General features: G+C 49.8%; 2 protein-coding genes across 2 annotated transcripts in view; both read right to left on the bottom strand.

Annotated features, from left to right (window-relative positions):
• Positions 1-6,742, bottom strand: part of VWCE (von Willebrand factor C and EGF domains) — a 35,744-nt gene extending 29,002 nt beyond the window's left edge. The window contains exons 1-4 of the mRNA XM_012454361.3: positions 6,357-6,742; positions 2,692-2,786; positions 2,474-2,563; positions 2,010-2,138 (exon numbers count right to left, since the gene is read on the bottom strand). Of these exons, the coding sequence (XP_012309784.2) occupies positions 2,010-2,138; positions 2,474-2,563; positions 2,692-2,786; positions 6,357-6,469 (427 nt within the window). The 5' untranslated portion in view covers positions 6,470-6,742. The remainder of the gene's footprint in view (positions 1-2,009; positions 2,139-2,473; positions 2,564-2,691; positions 2,787-6,356) is intronic.
• Positions 6,743-11,239: 4,497 nt separating this feature from the next.
• Positions 11,240-20,708, bottom strand: part of DDB1 (damage specific DNA binding protein 1) — a 33,268-nt gene continuing 23,799 nt past the window's right edge. The window contains exons 22-27 of the mRNA XM_012454366.3: positions 15,286-15,456; positions 14,794-14,903; positions 14,330-14,499; positions 14,004-14,106; positions 12,571-12,694; positions 11,240-12,016 (exon numbers count right to left, since the gene is read on the bottom strand). Coding sequence (XP_012309789.1) covers positions 11,933-12,016; positions 12,571-12,694; positions 14,004-14,106; positions 14,330-14,499; positions 14,794-14,903; positions 15,286-15,456 — 762 coding nt within the window. The 3' untranslated portion in view covers positions 11,240-11,932. The remainder of the gene's footprint in view (positions 12,017-12,570; positions 12,695-14,003; positions 14,107-14,329; positions 14,500-14,793; positions 14,904-15,285; positions 15,457-20,708) is intronic.

Genomic DNA, 20,708 nt, shown 5'->3' with positions numbered 1-20,708 from the left:
TGAGACCCTCCGACTCAACAGCGTCCTTCTGGGAAATAATCAAAGACGCTGACAGGAAGCCTCTTTTCTTTATGGCAGCATTATTTATAGTGGTGAAACACTGCAGACCTCTTAAATAAGGGACAACAGACAAATAGTTATTTCAATTACAGCAGCCACATATGTAAATGCTAAAAAAAAAATTTTGTTTTTGTTTGAGACAGAGTCTTGCCCTGTCACCCAGGCTGGAGTGCAGTGGCATGATCTCGGCTCACTGCAACCTCCACCTCCTGGGTTCATGCAATTCTACCTCAGCCTCCTGAGTAGCTGGGATTATAGGCATGCACCGTCACACAAGCTAGTTTTTGTATTTTTAGTAGAGACAGAGTTTCACCATGTTGGCCAAGCTGGTCTCAAACTCATGAGCTCAAGTAATCCACCCGCCTCAGCCTCCCAAAGTGCTGGGATTACAGGCATGAGCCACCAAGCCTGGTAGAAATAAAATAAAATAAAATGTTGCAAGGAATTGTTAGTGATGTTTGCAATATAAAATTAGATGGGAAAAATAATAACTACAGATAAGACATAATCCCAATTTTATAAAGCATACATATATGCATGCCTGACATACGCACACACTCACAAACACATACACACCCAGGGAAAAGGGGAGGAAAACAATCTCATTTTGGTAACAAATATCTCTGGGTGGGGACTTCCAGAGAATGTTTATTTTCATCTTTCTCCTCTTACTTTCCAAATGTTCTACAGTGAACTATCTCTTGCTTTTCTATTCAGGGGGATAAATATTATTTTTACAAAATTTAAACTCCAGAAAGGCTTTTGTCACTCTGGAAAGATTGGCAAGAAACTGGTCACAGTGGCTGCTTCTGGGGAAGGTAACAGATTTTGTCTGTAGAAACCTTTTAAAAATCACAAACAGGCCAGGCGTGGTGGCTCACACCTGTAATCCCAAGATTTTGAGAGGCTGAGGCAGGTGGATCACAAGGTCAGGAGTTCAAGACCAGCCTGGCCAAGATGCTGAACACCCTCTCTACTAAAAATACAAAAATTAGCCAGGTGCGGTGGTGGGCACCTGTAGTCCCAGCTACTCGGGAGGCTGAGGTAGGAGAATCGCTTGCACCCAGGCGGCAGAGGTTGCAGTCAGCCAAGATCGTGCCACTGCACTCCAGCCTGGGCGACAAAGCAAGACTCTGCCTCAAAAAAAAAAAAAAAAAAAAAAAATCACAAACAATACGTTAACAAAATAATTACTGAGTTTAGCTTCCCTCATCTTTCAAATGTCATTTTCCCAAGGAGCCTCCCCTGGCCAACCCTCCCGATTCCGGGTGCCCTGCCCCTCTGTGGGCCCTGGCACCTTGCCCGTCCCAGTTAAGGTCCCTATGACAATTGGGCTGTTCTTGTCCTGTTATTTGTCACCCTTCCTCATATTCAGAACTCCCTAACAGGGGCTGGGTGAGGTGGCTCACGCCTATAATCCCAGCACTTTGGGAGGCCGAGGTGGGTGGATTACCTGAGGTCAGGAGTTCGAGACTACCCTGGCCACCACAGCAAAAGCCTATCTCTACTACAAATAAAAAAATTAGTCAGGTATGGTGGCATGCGCCTATAATCCCAGAGGCTGAGGCAGGAAAATCGCTGGAACCCAGGAGTTGGAGGTTGCAGTGAGCCGAGATCCTGCCACTTCACTCCAGCCTGGGCAAAAGAGCGAAACTCCATCTAAAAAAAACAAACAAAAAAACCTCCCTAACAGGGGCCGACTGTGGCTCCCGTAACCCCAGTCCCAACTCGGTTCCTGCCCATAAGAGGTGCTCAATACATATTTGTGAAATAACAGAAGTGACACATTTCTTTTGTTTTCGTGTCTCTCTGCCCACTCTCAAACATCAGAGCCTATCTTGGCTCAGCTCGGTTCTTGCAATACACTGAAGACCATCCTGGCAGGAGCGGGAGGAGACACAATTCCCGCTCTCCCCCTCCCCCTCCCCCACCACTCCCAGGCGTCTCACCTGTACACCTGACGCCAACAGCTGTCTCTGTCATCAAGAAGCCCACGGGGCACACTCGGGCCACCTCCTGACAGCCGCCATGGTTGCAGGTAAGGTCACAGCCATACTCCCCACATGGTCCGTGGCTTTCTAGAACAGGCATCGCAGCAGTGAGCATGTGCCCCGTGCAGTCCCAGCCACCCCAACCTCACCAGCGCACTCCTGAAATCTGTTGGGAGGGTAGCTCTGAAGGCAAACAGGCCTGGGTTTAAATCCAGCTCTGCCATTTACCAGCTATGTGGCCCTGGGCAAGGCAATTACTTCTGTGCCTCAGTTTCCTCATCTATAAAATAGGCACACAATGTCTACCTAAAAGAGTTGTCTGAAGATGAGATGACAGGACACATCTCAGATGCGTATTGCCCAGCACATAACCTCAATGCTAATTCATCTGTTCCCAGAAGCCACCGCCCATTCCCAGTTACCTGGGCAGGTCACCCCTTGCTCTCCATCCTGGCAGGAGCAGACATTGGGAGCGATGCAGATGCCACTCCCACAGCCAAAGGAGCAGAGGGCTGAGAGGAGAAATGCAGGTGAGAGACGAGGGACTGGGGCCCCCAGTCTGCCCCTTGGACCAGGGACAGAGGGCTGGCAACACACACTGCTGGAGGAGAAGGCTTGGGGCACAGGGACAAGCACTTACGCACGGTGCAGTGCCCACTACCCATAGAGGGCGCCCAGCCAGGGCAGCAGCCACTCCCGAACCCAGAGAGGCAGACGTGGGGGCCCAGCCGGTGTCTGCAAGAGAAGAGAGAGCACTTTCCTCATTCTATACTGGGGGAGACATTGCTCAACAGGAAAGTCTCCCAGCCAGACTGTAAGTCAATCAACACCAGTTCTAGAGAACTGTCTGGAGGGACAATGGGAAGTTTCCAAAGAAAAATGACCCAGACAGTCTCTCCTGGAGGCAAGGCAGAGACAAAAGTGTGAGATTACAGATTCTGGCCTCCTACAGACTGTCTGCCACATGAGCACACAGCAGAGTGGCCAGAAGAGGGGCCTCAGAGCTGAAGAAAGGCTGAGCAATGGATGAGGAGCACCAGGGGTAGCTGCCTCAGGACCTTTGCACTTGCAGTTCCTGCTATAATAAAGGTTCTTATGGTCAGGTGTAGTGGCTCATGCCTATAATCCCAGCACTTTGAGAAGCCAGGGCAGGCTAATCACTTTCAGCCCAGGAGTTCGAGACCAGCCTGGGGAACATGGTAAAACCTCATCTCTACTAAAAACACAAAGAGGCCAGGCGTGGTGGCTCACACCTGTAATTCCAACACTTTGGGAGGTCGAGGCGGGCGAATCACAAGGTCAGGAGTTCAAGACCAGCCTGGCCAACATGGTGAAACTCCATCTCTACTGCCAGATGTGGTGGTGTGTGCCCATAATCCCAGCTACTCAGGAGGCTGAGGCAGGAGAATCGCCTGGACCTGGGAGGTGGAGGTTGCAGTGAGCCAAGATCCTGCCACTGCACTCCAGTCTGGGTGACATAGCGAGACGCTGTCTAAAAAAAAAAAAAAAAAAGCGAACAAACAAAAAAGGCCTAGCGCTGTGGCTCACGCCTGTAATCCTTGCACTTTGGGAGGCCGAGGTGGATGGATCACCTGAGGTCAGGAGTTCAAGACCAGCCTGGCCATCATGGTGAAACCCCATCTTTGAAAAAATAAAATAAAATAAAATAAAATAAAAATAAAAAACAAACAAAAAAACACAAAGACTAGCTGGGCATGGCGACTCGCATGCCTGTAGGCTCAGCTACTCAGAAAGCTGAGGTGGGAGGATGGCTTGAGCCCAGGAAACAGAGGTTGCAGTGAGCCATGTTGGTGCCACTGCATTCCAGCCTAGATGACACAGCCAAACCGTCTCAAAGGAAAAAAAAAAAAAAGGAAAAGGAAAAAGAAAGATTCTTCCTCAGACACACACTGGGCTCCCTTTCTCCCTTCACCCAGGTCTCTGCCCACGGCACCTTCTCAGAGAGGCCTTCCTTGTCCACCCTAACCTTGCTTTATTCTTCTCTACAACTTTTACTTCCTGGGACATTAGATGAGTTTTTAATTTATTAATTCATTGTCTCCTCTACAACTCCCTGATGACAAAGGTTTCTCATCTATTCACCCCAGCACATGGAGTGGTGCCTGGCATATAGTAGGTGCTCAATAAATGGCTGCTGAGGGAGAAGTTGAGAAGGGCACTGGCATAGGTGATATATCTGGGGTGGGTGTGGGTTCATCAGTGAGCTGCCCAAAACTGGAGGTAGTGGGGGGTCTGTTCAACCAAGAATGAGGTCCAGAAAGGGCGGGAAGCCAGATGCATCCAACTGGTGCTGGGTGCTGAGTGAGGCGTGACCGTACAGCTATAAACAAGCTGCTGCCCCCACCTTCAAGGAACGTAGGGCAGACCAGGAGCCAGGTGACAACAGCATAGAGTGACAAGTGCCACAAAGAGAAGGGCTATGGAGACCTGAGGAGTGTCAGGGGGTTTCCTGGAGGGGCAGCATCTAGGCTGAGGTGAGACAGAAAACTTTGGGAGGCCAAGGCAGGCGGATCACTTGAAGTCAAGAGTTTAAGATCAGCCTGTCCAACATGGCAAAACCCCGTCTCCACTAAAAAAAAAAAAAAAACGGCCAGGTGTGGTGGCACATGCCTATAGTCCCAGCTTCTCAAGAGGCTGAGGCATGAGAATCGCTTGAACCCAGAAGGCAGAGGCTGCAGTGAACCAAAATCGTGCCACTGCACTCCAGCCTGGGTGACAGAGTAAGATGCTATCTCAAAAAAAAAAAAAAAAAAAAAAAAAAAAAGGTCAGTCAGCAAAAGAAGAGGAAGGAAGAGGGTGCTCCAGCAGGGGGAACAGCACAACCGCAGGCCCGGAGGGGGACAGAGAGGACTGCTGGAACCGGCTCCAGTCACGGACTGGGCAGGGGGTGATGAAATCCAGGCTGGTTTGAGCTTCGAACCCCACTGCAACAGAAAAGGGACAACGAACCCCTTCCCAACGGTGGTCCACCTGTGTTCAGAGCTGAGGGAAGATAACTCTGCCAGGCAGGCACTTTGTAGAGCACCCACTCTGCGCTGGGCACCGCACCAGGCACTGGGGACATGGGACAAGGCAAACTTATCGTGTTTTTGGGGAGAAGAATCTGTGCCAAATATGACAAGTATTCCGGAAAGGGAAGCTCAGGGCGCCATGGCAGCACAGAAACGTCTGAGGAAAGCCGTCCCTGGGGACTTTTTCCCTCTCTGAGGTCATCACAGAAGAGAGGGGACCTCCTGCTGGCGGGAGCTGGCAGCGAAGTCTCACCCACCCCCTTGCTGGAGTGATTATGGCAGCAGTCCAGAAAGGAGGGAACCTGGCGAATGAGCGGAGCCTTGGGACTCTCAGAAAAGGACAGGCAGTGCCACCAAGGCGACAGATAAAAGAGTGCCCAGGGAGGCTGGTGGAGTCAAACTCTCAAGTGGGCAAGGGCCGAGCACCCGCCAGAGCGCCCCAAGGAGCCTCCCAGGTCTGGTCGTGACCGAGAGACAGGTGGCGGGACCCTGTGGAACGCCGCGGAGCCGGGGCCTTATCCGAGCAGGAACTGGCGGTGGCCGTGGAACACACGTGCGAGCTGCAAGCCTGGCCCAGCCGCCCCCACTGCGCGCCCCCGGAGGACGTGGTCGAGGGCCAGGCCGCCTGCTGACACGGTGTTCCCTTGCTCCGAGCATCGTGCACACAAGCGCACGGCCCAGCAGCGGCCGGGGGAGAAAGCACGTGCGGAGGGCGCATCCAGCGCGAAAGACAGCACAGGGGCAGGCACCCCACCCCCACCTGCGCGCACGCACGGACAGAAAAAGAAAGGTGACCCAGAGACCCCAACCGTTCCAAAGTCCACGACGTTCGTAGGGCCAGGGCCCAGGGAAAACCCCCACCCCTAGGGCGACCGGCTAGGCGGTGGAGGCCTGGCGCTGCCCAGGCAGAGTCACGGGCACGCTGGGGGGCAAGCCAGCCAGTCCGGAGACCAGAAGGCACGTCCGGGGCTCCCCTCTCCAGGAGTCCGCGCTCCAGGGCACATTAGGAGTCACTCAGCGCTTGGACCTCCGTTCCCCCGGGTCCCAGCCGGGACAGCCCCAGCCAGGTGCGTACAATGGGCACCCGCCGAGAGGCACAAGTTGCTGTCTCTTTGGCCCTTCCCAGAGCTGCCCCCGCGCGGATAGCACCCCAGAGGAAGCCCGGATCCGCAGCTGCCTGCGGCTCCTGGGCGCCCCTCAGCGCCTCTCGGCTGCACACCGGCAGCGCTCCCGAGGGGCTAGGGCGGCGGGGGAAAAAGCGCGGGGCGCTTACCTCTCGGCCGCGAAGTGCCCGGGCGGCTTCCTCCCAGTGTAGCCTCGGGCCGGGGGCCCCGGCAGCAGGAGCGCGACGCAGGCGGCCCGAAGGAGCAGTCCGGCCCACATCATCGGCGGCGGCGGGTCCCCCGGGCTGGGCTCGGCTCCGGCGCCGCGTGCCGGGGAGGGGGCTGCAGGCCCTCGCCCCTCCTCCTGGCACCGCAGGGAGCTAAACAACGATCCCGAACTGGCACGCGGAGCTAAGCAGGGGGGCTGAGGACGCCGAGAGGAGGGGCCGGGGGCCGCGAGGGGACGCGGCAGACGGCTGCGGGGAGGGTCTCCGGCACCTCGAGGCGAAACACACAAAGGCAATGCCGCTCGCCCGCTGTGCCTCTCCGAGAGGCACGGAGTCCCGGGCGGGGGCAAAGATCAGGGACCCCTAGAGGCGGGGTTTCGCGCTTGGCTCACACCCCCTGCCCGGGTTTGGGAGTCGGCTTCCTGCTAAGCGCTGACTGAGGGCGTCTGACCGAGGCCCCAGGAGGAAACAGATTTCGAGAACAAGGCTAGCGCCAAAGGCTGCGCGCCCCGGGCATGGCCCCTCTCGGTGGGACCCGCCTTGTTGTCACGAGGTGGGAATCGTGGAAATCCGAACCCAGGACGCCGGGTCGCTGCGCCGCTGGGCGGTTCCAGGCCTGCCCCCGGCCTGCCAGCAGGTCTGCACCTAACGTTCGAGTGAGTTGATCTGTGTGTCCAACCGCTCCCTGGCCGGGGGCACTAGCTGCTCTTGAAGCCCCGGGCTCCTTTGGGCACCCACGGGGCAGATGGCCGGCCTCCCGGCTGCTGGTGGCGAAGCGAGGAAGCAGCTGGCGCCATTGGCAGTGGAGAGGCAGAAACAGATCTGGAAGGCTCCTCTTTGCCCCTTCTGCAGCTGCCCCAGGCTGCAGTCAGACTAGGGGGCTGCGGAGGGATTTAGGCAAGGAAGGGACGCGGAAAGGAGCTCGTGGAAAGGAGCGCTTGGAAATCAGAATGATCCCGCTAGAAGAAAACTGAAAGGGTAACTGATTTTACCTTCTGCTCTGTGCAGTAATCTTTCCCTTAGCCACCCACAATTAGTCAAGATTTTGCATAAATACTTCCAGGGGTAAGAAACTACCTGTTAAGAAGTGGTCCGATCCAGTTTTGAACTACATTTGTTTGAAAGTCCCTTCACTTCCCAGCTGAACAATCCCAGTTCCTTTGGTTCTGCCACTACCTTTGACCTCTTGCTTCCTCAGCCTGTTACTGAGCTGCTTAAATTGGTGGCCACAAATGGACGTGGCATACCAGCGGTGGCCTGGACTCACGCCTCCTTCCTGCAAACACTGTACTTTTCACTAATGCACTCTAATATTACTTTTTTGTCAACCTAATGATGTTGTTAATGATGACACACTGAGTACGCAGTAAACAAAAACCGCAGGCATTTTTTGTTGTGCTTTTATGTTATTTAAACACAAGCAGCCAAGCAGGTCTCCCTACCTGAAGCTGTGTGGCTACATTTTGGCAGACATTCACCTTGAGGCCGTATTTCACCTTGTTAGTTTGGCCCATTTTTTAATCTACTCTGTAGGGTCCAGCCCTGCAGGGTCCCGTGAGTCCCTCTCTGCAGGTGTGGAGATGAGAAACTGTGGAAATAAAAGACACAAGACACAGAGATGGAGAAAAGAGAGTTTGGGCCCAGGGGTCCACTGCTACCAAATCACGGAGACCAGCAGTGGCCCCGAGGGCCTGGACGCTCTGACTTTTATTGAGTACAAAGCAGGGGGCAGGGTAGGTAGGATGAGGTAATGGTGGCCAGTGATAGGGTGAAGTAAATCACGTGTCTTGGAGACAGGGGCCCAAGACTTTGAAGAAGCCGAGGCAAGGAGAAAACCTAAGGCGTCAGCACTTTTCTCATACTTGTCAAGAAAGAACAAGGTCACTAAGATTTATGTTACCATTACTAATTCTTATCTTCTAAGAAAAAGAGGAACCAGGTGCAGAAGCAGAACTTGAAAGTAGACATGGAACGTGACCGCTGAAGCACAGCGCCGCATAGAGACAATTAAGTCCCCGGATGTCTGTGGGCCTCCCTGACAGCCGTCAGGCTTATCACAGGAGCCGTCAGGCTTACTCCGCTTGGGAGAGTGGAGTTTTCTCCTCACTCCCCCGAGGAAGGAGACGTCTCAGCCATCTGGGACATTTCCTTCCCTAGCTGGCTAAACAGCAGGCGCTTTCACAGCGCTGACACTGTCACACAGCCAAGGCGTCCTCCAGCAGCCCTTATGCGGGCGTGACAGACGACTTAAGAGCATCTTGCCTTAGGGTCACCTCTTCCCCAATGCCACTTCAGTCCCATACATCTTAATCTGAGACTCATTAGTAAGATTAAAGATCATATGATTAAATAGATGTATATATTTATAATTACATATGAATAGCTATGTGATTATGATTTTATATATATAGGAATAACTATGTAACTATATCTCTAATGCTGAGGCTTCAGACCCTTGCCCCGGCTCTTGTGGAGTTTACCTCCCACACTAGTCAACATATTCTCAACAAGTAGGTTGCCAAAATATTCTGTAATGTAAGATGAACGTGACTTCCGTCATATCCATTCTGAGTCCCAAGGACCCTCAGAATCCTAAGACATATTTCTCTCTTGCCCCAAACATCCGAAGGTTGCACTTTCCCTGTCCACCACCACTAAACCACCTATGTCAAATAAGTGCTCTTTCTTCCTGGCCCTAGGGCAGCTACCCAAAATTTTCAACAGGTGTGTACGGCTGTACACAAGTGTCCACATGGCTGTCACATTTCATGCCATCTTCTCACATACTCCAGCATACCTCAGCTACCTCTGTTCTTAGCTACCTTATGGAGGCCCACCTGCTCCACCTTACCCTATAAACTCACTCTCCAGCCGAGTTTGCTTCATATTGGCCAATGAGCCGCTGGAAGAGCCGAGATCAAATTTGTGCTTGAAGAAATCCCGTATCTACCCAACAGAATTCAGGAAACTTAGTACATAAATTGCAATTCCCATTAGTGAATCTCCAAACAACGTCTACACTGCCCTTGGCCATTTCTTTGATTTCCCCATAAAGTGTCTGTGACCTTAAGGCATTCACCTTTCGCCTATCAACATTTGCTCTTTTAGTTTGGTTTGGTTTTTGCTTTTCTTGTCTTCTTGTTTGACCCAGAGGCTTCTCAGTTTGGACACGGAGTCTCTAACTTCATGTTGTTCAAGGACTACTTCGGGAATATCCCTTGATCGCAGTTTCTGTGTTTCTTCCCCACTTCTGTGGCTTGTGGTTTCTCAGTAACAAAAGGGACCCTTCACCGAGGGTGGAGGATCCAAGTTGTTGTTGGCTGCAGAATGACGGCCTCCAGCTTGTGATCCCCCTAAATGGTCATGTGATGAGTCAGTGTGTCTATTATTCTCCCAAAGATCCCTTCCTGCAGAGACCTGGAGTGATGCTAGCTCATCAGCACCTAAAAGGAATGAAGCTGTTCCAGCTGGCTACAGCCACGCTCCAAAGACAACCTTTCACCCCCAGAGAGGTGATTAATGGTTTTTAAGAGGGGATGTGGGAATATAGCCACAGAATATCAGTTTCCAAAGTTGGAATTCAACCCCAAGTGAATATACACAAGAGTGTACAAAACAAAAAACAGCAAAAGATAGCAAGTACTCCACAAGCTTCCAAATTCAAGACTGAAGTCACTGATAACCTCCGTCTCAACAGCAGGTCTCAGCCACTACAGTCAGACCACTAAAGGGCACCAGAATGAGAATCCTAACATATTCTTTCTGATCATGACATCTTATAGCTGGTGCTCCCATCTAGGATTAAACTTTTTAAATAATCACAATCTGGAGACTGTTGCTTGCCTGCCTCATTAAAGCTGGCCTCTAGCGGGTGGGGCAGGTCTTTTCAAATTCGAACCATGACTTTTAGAATTCAAATCAGTGTTGGGTTTCCAGTTCAAACTGTGGTTTTTGAGATGCTGATTATTTTTTAAGACTCTTATCCTCCACCCCCAGACCTCTCAGAAGAGTAAAGTGGGAAAAAAGGGTAATAAAACATTCTTCAGGGAAGGAAACCTCCAGAAGGCCCTCAAACCAGGGATGCTTCTTTGCTCTTTTTAAGCTAGAATCTCTCAAAACCACAATTTGAACTTGTAACCACAATTTTCCTGACACTCTATGAAAGGCTGGTCTTAAAGGAGCCATCAATATGCCTAGGATCAACCCTACTCCACCCTGGGGACAGAGCAGCCTTTCTTCCCACTGGATCACTAGGAGAAATGTGGGCCCAGACACTGGCCCACCAAGCTGAAAGACAGGCTTTGTTTGCCAGACAGAAGAGTGAACTCCGTGTGTGCCCTTCTCTTGCTGTATTCTCAAACCAAAACCACCAAACGGTCACTTGATTAGATCAGAGGAAATGAGGGCATGTGGCAACAAGCAGCTGGGAGATACATGAGCTACTAGGTGGCCTGGGGGCTAGGTGACTGGATACTGCACACAGAGCTGGCTATAAAACCAGGAAAGGCAGCCCAGGCAACCCCGAGGCCCAGCAGGTTACCGGCAGAAGCAACTAAGAATTAAATGGCATCAAGGACAACCAAAAAGACCAGTGAATTTCTAAACTCTGCCCATCATCCTTGGGATCCCATCAAAAACAATCACATGATCAAGAAGAGGTATAGGTATCTTCACTTTCATTACTTGAGTTGTTCTAACAGCAAGGGCAAGTGAATGCAACACCTACTATAAAGGGAAGAATACTGCCTAAGTTCGCAGTAAATTAGGAATAGTATACCTGGGGTGCTGGATAGCTGGGCAGGGGAAATTAAAAACAAAAACAAATGTACTTTTCTTCTTAGATTCTACTTTATTTGGTAAAACTCAGAAACTAACAATTCACATCCTCCCACCTCCTTCTTTCCGAAGAAGGCAGTCTGCAGAGACAAAAGGGCTGTGGCATGGGGATCATCCACCATCTCCAGGTTTTATACACGGGCTGCCATGACCTGGCAGCCAGGCCTCTAGGGCTGATGCTCTCAGAGGAAACAGAAGAAAAGTAGAAGGAAGGTCTCACACTTTATAAACAATGAAACCCTCCCAATCCTCTTCCCCACTACCCACAACACCCTATAACGCCAATCTAAATAATAGAGATGCGTGTGAGATAAAACACACACACACACGCACACACACACGCACACATACACACACACACACAGCTTCCTTTCAGCCAAAGAACTGCAAAATCCCTCCCTGGAAGGAGGACAACTGGCAACACCAATGAAGGCTTGGTGGTCCAAGGTGATGGCTGGAATTATATGAGACTGGTAAAAATCCAGGGAGAAAACGTTTCACCTTCAGCTCATTCCAGGTCTCTATGAAGCCTGCCCCACTTCCACGTAGGGGAACTGTGGCTTTGGGGGCAGCTGACTTAGGGAAAGGCCTCCCATGGCCAAGAAGACGATGGTGGAGAAGAGGGGCAGGGCAGCAGGGCAAAGCCTTTGGGGAGGGTCAGAAAAGGGGCCCCCTGCCCTTGGCTAATGGATCCGAGTTAGCTCCTCCACAACCTTGATGAGGTCGTCTGCAGTGGCCTCTCGCTTCATACCACTCCCATCGTCATACTGCAATGAAAAGACAGGCGTGGCTGTGAGGACCAAGAGGGTGCTCTCCAGAAGCTGGGGAAGGGGATGCCCCCAGTGAAGGAGGCACAAGGCTCCACCACTGTCACAGGAAAGGAAGGACTCACCAGAAACCCACACCTCCCCCTGGATGGCACAGGTCAGCAAGGACACCACCTGGTCTATTTTTCTCTCTTTAAGGATGCTCCCCAGAGACACCATTTCCAGTGAGCAATATCCCTGACTCCAGAATTGTGGCCTTTTCTCCTCCCTGTAGGATATCCTGACTCTGCTTCCCACCTTTTGGTCTCGCCAGAGATCCCAAATGTGTCTTCATTGCTCAAGAACGGGATTAACATGGGTAGATCTCCTAGCACAGAGTCTGGTACCTAGTGGGTACTCAAGAGCCACAACCACAACATCTCCTTCCCCTCAGACTCCACCTTCCATCTGGTAAGGATTACAGAGGTCCCCTGGCATCTTGGAACTGAGAAAGAGGGGTACCCAGGGACAGTCTCCTGGCACACCCGACCTGCAAGAGACTTGACTGGCCCCACCTGTAGGTTTGCCACCACCTCCTGCATCTTGGGGCGGCTGATATCCAGGAAACTCTCAATCAAGTCACCATCGATGAAGCCTGTGGCTGGTTCTGTCTTCCGCTCAGTGTGAAAGGATCTCCAGGTGGACATATGAGTTAAGGAACACGTGCTCATCAGGAAACAGCCTCCTCAGTCACCCCCACTTCTGAATAAGATCACAATCTAGAGCAATCATCAGGATTAGAAAGGAAACACTACTTTCCTTTGCCTTGTTTTTTGGACATTTTTGGAATTGAAAGAAATGTGAAAATATTACCTAATCTAATTGGTTCTCAATTGGGGTGATTTTCAAAATAGTTTTTCAAAGTACAGATCAGATTCTATGAATGTGAAGCCTGTACATGTATGGAAGATTTTTTAAAGCACTCTAGGCGAAGCTGATGCACAAGAACCACTCATCTAAGTCTAGCCTCAAAGCTCCACAGAGGGGCCAGTGTGGTGGTGGCTCACGTCTGTGATCCCAGCACTTTGGGAGGTTGAGGCAAGAGGATCGTTTGAGTCCTGAAGTTCAAGACCAAACCTGGGCAACATAGTGAAATCCTGTTTCTAAAAAAACATTTAATTAGCCAGGTGAGGTGGCATGTGCCTAAGTCCCAGCTACTCAGAAGGCTAAGGTGGGAGAATCACTTGAGTCCACAATGTCAAGGTTGCAGTGAGCCATGATCCTACTACTGCATTTTAGTCTGGGCAACAGAGCAAGATCCTATCTCAAAAAAAAAAAAAAAGAAGGTGAAGAAAAGCAGCAGCTCTGAAAATAAATAAACTGAGACTCGGTGAGACAGGGCTGTCAAGTCTTGCTAGTTAGCCAAAAAATAGAAATCAGCCCATCAGCCCTCCTTGGCTACCAGAGTCACAGGCAGGAGCTCCTCCCACCTCCAACAGGGGCGGGGAGGGCCCTTTATATCTCCTGTACTAAACAAATTTCCAATAGCACTTGGATTCTAAGGGTCCCAGGATGGCTGATTCTTGAGCTTCGGCATTTTCCACTTCTTCACCTTTCACCTTCTTCTGGTACTCTCTCTAGTCTCAGACACTGCTGCCCTCAACAAGATCCCTGAAAGGATGTGGGCCTGTTTTGTAATCTAAACTTACATTTGGTGTTCTACAGTGAGAAGGCCAGAGGTGGACACATTTCAGGAATACAAATGTACATTTCCAAGATGAACCAGCAAAAGCTGGGTGATAAGTACTTTCTTTGGGAGTCATTAGACTGTTCTATTGTGTATGTTTGAAATTTTCCACATGAAAAAGTCAAAAACAAAACAAAACAAAAAACCTATTCTGTATAGGAACCTAACCAAGACATGTAACAGCTTCTGGGTAATGTGACTGTGTGTGCCACATATGCCAGGATGTGCTTTCCAGCAAGAAGATGGCTCTGAAAAGGATATAAGGAGTGCTCAATCTTGCCCACACTTTTGATGACTTTGTTGAGTCGATTCTGCATGTCCAACAGGAGGTTGTACCAGCTCTCTGACAGTGAGGTCACCAGCCCTGACGAAGTGAAGGAGGCAGTGAGCTGCAGAGAGCTCAACCCCACAGCACACATCCTCTACATAAAGGGCAGCCCAGGTGAGCAGCACGGGGAAGGCTAATGTGCTGCAGCCTCCTCTACTAAACGCCTAGGTCTTGTCCAGTTGCATTCTCCAGTCCCTCAGAATGGTGGTTTCAGGAAGGAGGCCTATGCAGGGGTGTGCCCTGCAGGGGTTGACCTTACCTATCATGCCGTTGACCGTGCCGAAGAGCACCGAGCCTTGTGTGGGGGTGGAAGTCTCACCCAGATTCTGCATTACCAGAGAGCCGTGGCAAAAGACATTGACAAACTCGCCCAGGTGGAAAAGACCAACCTCCTGGAGGTGCTGCCGCTCCTCATCAGTGGTGGCAGCGCTGAAAAGCGGTGAGAAAGTCACTTCCTAAACCTCCTGTTTCCACCACAGGCCCTGAGACAGGACCACATGCAGTGGACACAGTGCTGAACTTCCCTGGGGAGCTGACATACTGCACAGTAGGGGAGCCAGTCTAAAGAGGTGGATTTCTGTGACCTTTTATTCTCTCATGAGCAAAGTTCTGTCTCTGTAAAGAGGACCATCTGAATCTGACATAGAACCCAATGCTTGCATCCACCAGAGACCCAGGAGCTCCCATCTCTCCCCACCACTCCCAGAGCTGGCCACTACTCACCTGTCCTTTTGACACACAAACAAGTTAAAAGCATTTTCAGCCCCCAGAAAATTGTCATCATCCAAGATTTCCACAGCACTCATCCAGTTGGGATTAAAGTCTCGAGCAATCTTAAAACAGACAAGGTGAAACAAGAAAACACAATCAGTAGTTTGTGTGGAATTCAGTTCTGGGACTTGTGTTTCCTTTATTCAGGAGCAAGGCCCCACCCTGCAGAAGATGTAGCCCCATGTTTAACAAGTGTCACCCCAGAGGGATTCTCCCTTGACCTCTCTGCCAAGGCAGCCCTTTTGATTGCCAATTGCCCCAGAGATGGAGCCTATTCAGAGTTCAAGTTGGGAGTCTCTAAAAATACTTCATCAACGTAGAATGTCTGTTCCAGGGAAAACATTTCTGCCCCTAATACTGGGCTGGATTATCTTTCCCCATCAGACACTTGCAGGAGCTGTGGCTCAAGCAAGAAGTCTGCTAGCATTCCCCCACCACCATCACCTCTTCAAAGTTTCCTTCCATGGGCTTATAGGCGAGCAGCAGCACTGAGCGCATGAGGTCGCCCACCAGGATGAAGTCACCCTTGGTCTTCAGGTAGAGCGCCATGATGTTGTTGTAGTGGTTGCACTCAGTGCGCAGCTCCTTCTCTGTTGTCCACTCATAGAGCCGCACCTGGGAAAGGCATATTGTCTCTCTCAGCCAAAGGGGCCAGAGCTCTCTCAAAATGACTGCCCCCCAACTCCTCGATCCTCCATCTGCAGCACCACTTCTCAAAGTGCAATGCGGGAAGAGAAACGGTTTTATGACGTACTGGGTGAACATTTATTATTTTGCTATTATTTATGAAATATGAAAACACAATGAACACACCAAACTAGGAATATAAAACTTCCCAAGTTTTCCTATACATAAAAAAATGAGAGTCCACGTAAAGGAAACAGTATTGTGGGTATAATACTATAGATCTTCTTGTGACTTCCGCAGTTTGGTAACTGACCTGCGGAAATATCTGTGGAAAGAGATCAGTCTCCAATTTCCTGATCAAAAAGAAGTAAGATCACCTCCCAACAAACCACCTTTTCTGAACCCTTCTCAAAACTCATACCGGGCCAGACATGGTGGCTCACACCTGTAATCCCAGCATTTTGGGATGCTGACGGGGGTGGATCATTGAGGTCAGGAGTTCAAGTGGTGAAACCTTGTCTCTACTAAAAATACAAAAATTAGCCAGGCAGTGACGGTGTGCACCTATAATCCCAGGTACTTGGGAGGCTAAGGTTGCAGTAAGCTGAGATCGCACGACTGCACTCCAGCCTAGGCAACAGAGTGAGACCCTGTCTCCAAAAAACAAAAACAAAACAAAACAAAACAAAACCTCATACCTTTTTCTGATATGAACCCAATGAGTAGAGAAAACGAACAGAAGTCCAACAGAGGCTGGGTGTGGTAGCTCACGCCTGTTATCCCAACACTTTGGTAGGTCAAGGCAGGTGGATCACTGGAGGCCAGGAGTTCCAGACCAGCCTGACCGACATGGCAAAACCCAATCTCTACTAAAAATACAAAAATTAGCCAGGCTTCGTGGCCCACACTTGTAATCCCAGCTACTCAGGAGGCTGAGGCACAAGAATTTCAAGAACCCAGGAGGCAAAAGTTACAGTGAGCCAAGATCATGCCACTGCATCCCAGCCTGGGTGACACAGTGAGGCTCTGTCTCAAAAAAAGAAAAAAAAAAAAGCCCAACAGAAACACTGTCATAACTAAAGGAACCTAAAGAACCTGATTCTGTGGCCACCCTCTAACAACCTCCAAGAGGGAAAAAGAAACTCTGCTTTCTTCTGTCTGCACCGTAGTGCTTTCAATTACAACCACATCTCCAAAAGAATGAAGATGCTTCTGGGCGAGGTGGCGTGAGGCTCACGCCTGTAATCCCAACACTTTGGGAGGTCAAGGTGGGTGGATCACCCGAGGTCAGGAGTTCGAAACCAGCCTTGACCAACATGGCGAAACCCCATCTCTATAAAAACACAAAAATTAGCTGGGTGTCATGGCTTCCTCCTGTAATCCCAGCTACTAGAAAGACTGAGGCAGGAGAATCACTTGAACCCGGGAGGTGGAGGTTGAAGTAAGCTGAGATCACTGCATTCCAGCCTGGGCAACAACAGCAAAACTCCAACTCAAAAGAAAAAAAAAAAAATCGAATGAAGATGCTTTATTATCAGTAGACAAATGGAGAGATACCTGGCACGGCCCAGAGCTAAAGAAGACAAACAGCCTGTCTGAGCTGACAAGCCTTCCCTGGCAGGTCCTTCAGGATCCAGATAATCCCCATGGCCTCTGCATATCTAAAAACTCCTGGGCAGAACATATTAATTAAGCCACGATTCCTCAAAATGTGTCCAAAGAACCCTAGCTACACAGGAATATATTCCAAAAGCCATTTGTAGTCGTGATAATGGTTGGCCGGGTACAGTGACTCACGCCTGTAATCTCAGCACTTTGGGAGGCCAAGGCGGGTGGATCATCTGAGGTCAGGAGTTCAAGACCAGCCTGACCAACATGATGAAACCCCATTTCTACTAAAAATACAAAGATTAGCTGGGCATATGGCGCATGCCTGTAATCCCAGCTACTCAGAAGGTTGAGGCAGGAGAATCGCTTGAACCAGGGAGTCAGAGGTTGCAGTGAGCTGAGATTGCGCCACTGCACTCCAGCCTGGCCACAGAGCGAGACTCTGTCTCAAAAAGAAAAAAAACAGGCCAGGCATGGTGGCTCTTGCCTGTAATCCCAGCACTTTGGGAAGCCGAGGTGGGCGAATCATGAGGTCAGGAGTTCGAGACAAGCCTGGTCAACATGGTGAAACCCTATCTCTACTAAAAATATAAAAAATTAGCTGGGCATGATGGCGGATGCCTGTAATCTCAGCTACTCAGGAGGCTGAGGCAGGAAAATCACTTGAACCCGGGAGGCGGAGGATGCAGTGCACTGAGATCACACTACTGCACTCCAGCTCAAAAAGAAAAGAAAAAAATAAATAAATAATTACAATGGTTACCACACCTCTGTCACAGGGTAAAAGGTACCTCCAGTGTGCCCCATCTTCAGGTAAGCCCACCTTGCTGGGCCTCCACATCAGAGGGAGTGAAGGGAGGGCCTCAGAGCTCCACATGTTCCACTCTCTCTCCATGCTCTTAACCTTCCCGTCACCTTGGAGAGAGTCAAGACCAAGGCCAGACACCACCAAAAGCTCAAGACTCCAATTCTCTTCCCAAAAGGTTACAGACTTCCACTGTCCAATACGGTAGTCACTAGCCACACCTGGCTGTGAAACACTTGAAATGTGCCTAGTCAAAGTTGAGATGTGTTCTGAGTGTAAAATACACACCAGATTTTGAATTATCAGTATGAAAAAATGTAAAACATCTTAATAATGGTTTTTATACTGATTACATGTGGAAATGCTAATATTTTAGATATTGGGTTAAATAAAATACCTTATTCATCTCACCTGTTCCTTTTTGCATGTGTGGCTACTAGAAATTTAGAATGACATACATCATTCATATTTCTATTGGCCAGCAACAGAATAGATATGCCCTTACCTGACCTCAAATGCCACCCTCCAGCCTCCAGATCCCTGTGCCTACTCACTGCACCCTCTGGAACACAGTCATTAATCATGGGCAGCCTCTTCCCTGGGCAAACCCTTCACCTCCTCATTCTAACTGATATTCGTGGCTCTTTCATAAGGGTCATGTGGCCCTCTTGTCTGTTTTCTCTTCCACTGTCTCTCCTAGCACTGGAACAGGAGATAGCAGTCTCCCACACTCCTCCTCTGCTCTTTCAGACTTGTCACTCCCGCCCCCAAAACACCACAGTTTTGAAGCTCACACCACCAGGACACTCAACCACCATCATCCATTAAAGCAGTCACCTGAATTCCCATCCCACCCATCACTCTCTCCCACATAACCTCTTCTAAGTCTTGGTGACTATAATACTCACAGAGAAGGTCCTTCTAGTACCCTCACCTCTTAGCTTTTCTGACCCCTTCTTTCCCACTTACTTTGTCCATTCTTATGATCACCTGTTAAAGGCTGGCATTACAAGTAACTGCACTCTTACTGAATCTCATGTCCTCTGCTCTGCCTCTTCTCAGGTGCCCAGAGTCCACCACCATAATCACATAATCACTGTCTTGCAGATTCTCAATGCCCTGACCCTTCTCCCCTTTCTCATGCTCACCCAACAAAACTTGACTTGGATTAAATTTTCATCTTCCACTACCAGTAAGGGAAACCAACCAACAGGATGACTGTTCTTTTAAATTCAAGACTACTAACTGAAAGGGGGTTCTTAAATCACTCAGGAATCATGCGTTTTCCTATTCCACTCACTCTTCTGGTCCTAAAACAATGAATTCATCCTTTTTCCACTCTACTCAAATTGCCAATGTCTCCTTCCCATCTTCTCTCTCAGATATTTCACAGAAAACAGGGATACAGCCAAAATGGCATTTCCATGAACTTCCATGTCTGCTCCTTTCTCTGCCACTGGGAGATCCCACCTCCTTCTACTGGCCAAGAACAATGGTTCTCCAAGCAACTCTCCTTCTAACATCAGTCCCATGAGCATAGAAAACATGCAGCAGTATTTCCCAGCTTGAAAAATTAAAAAGAGAAAATTCTTATCTTGAAATTTCACTGTCCCCATCATTCTCTCCTTTACTACAAAACTCCCTGAGGGGTTTTCTGTACCAGCTTCCTTTCCTCCTACTCTCAGTTGAGTCAACTGCAGTCAGGTTTCTAGCCCTATCATTCAACCAAGAGCTCTGATCAAGTTTACCACCGACTTCCATGTTACTGAAACCAATGACCAAGTGTTTATGTTACCTGACCTACTGGCAACACTTGCAGTTTACCAATTCCCTCCTGCTTCAAATACTTTTTCTCCATGAATTCCAAATCACTATTCTCTCAGTTCTCCTCCTACTTCACAAATCACCCTTTTTGTTTGGCTGGATCTTCACCCTATCTTTGAAATGGTGGACTGCTCCAGGGCTGTCTTCAAATCCCTTCTCTATGGGCTCTCAGCAGATGGGTGGTCCTAGGTGAGGTCACCCAAATATTTAGCTTTAACTGCCATGCTAGTATCTCCAGCCAATCTCTTCCCTGGATTCCATAACTCTCTCATTGTTACCTAGTGAACATCTCCATTTAGATAACCACTGAAACTGAGTATATCCAGAACAAACCTCTGGTTTCCACTCCAAACCTGCTGCACCCATTATCTTTCCCATCAGTAAATGTCAAAGCCAAAACCCCTGACCTTTTATTCCTGTCTCTCACATCTCATCTTCAATCTATCACCAAAGGCCTTCAATCCTACCCTCATAATGTAAGCAAAATATGACTACTCTTCTTCCTCTCCTCTATCACTGCCTGGTCCCAGCAACCACCCACTGTACCTGGATTACTAAGGGCCTCCCCTAACTGACCCAAACCGTTGCTCAAACCTTCCAGAGGTTTCCATCACGCTCTACATAAAACCCTGACATGGCCTACCAGGCTCTGAACGTTCTGGCCCCTGGCTGCCCATTGGACTTGACTCCCACCAGACCATCAGCTCAGTCCCCGCAGACATCAGGCCCACCCACTGTACCTGGATTACTAAGAGCCTCCCCTAACTGACCCAAACCGTTGCTCAACCTTCCAGAGGTTTCCATCACGCTCTACATAAAACCCTGACATGGCCTACCAGGCTCTGAACGTTCTGGCCCCTGGCTGCCCATTGGACTCGACTCCCACCAGACCATCAGCTCAGTCCCCGCAGACATCAGGCCCACCCACTCTCACCTCTGACCTCCCACCCACTGCACTTGTCTTCCCCAAGCACAGGGAGGGTTCTTACCTCCCTTCATTTTG

Source organism: Aotus nancymaae, unplaced genomic scaffold (assembly GCF_030222135.1).
Source record: "Aotus nancymaae isolate 86718 unplaced genomic scaffold, 86718_ANA_hifiasm-v0.15.2.pri h1tg000059l, whole genome shotgun sequence".
Taxonomy (NCBI): Eukaryota; Metazoa; Chordata; class Mammalia; order Primates; family Aotidae; genus Aotus; species Aotus nancymaae.
Note: the sequence above shows the minus strand (reverse complement) of the source record. Positions and strands in the feature narration are given on the sequence as shown.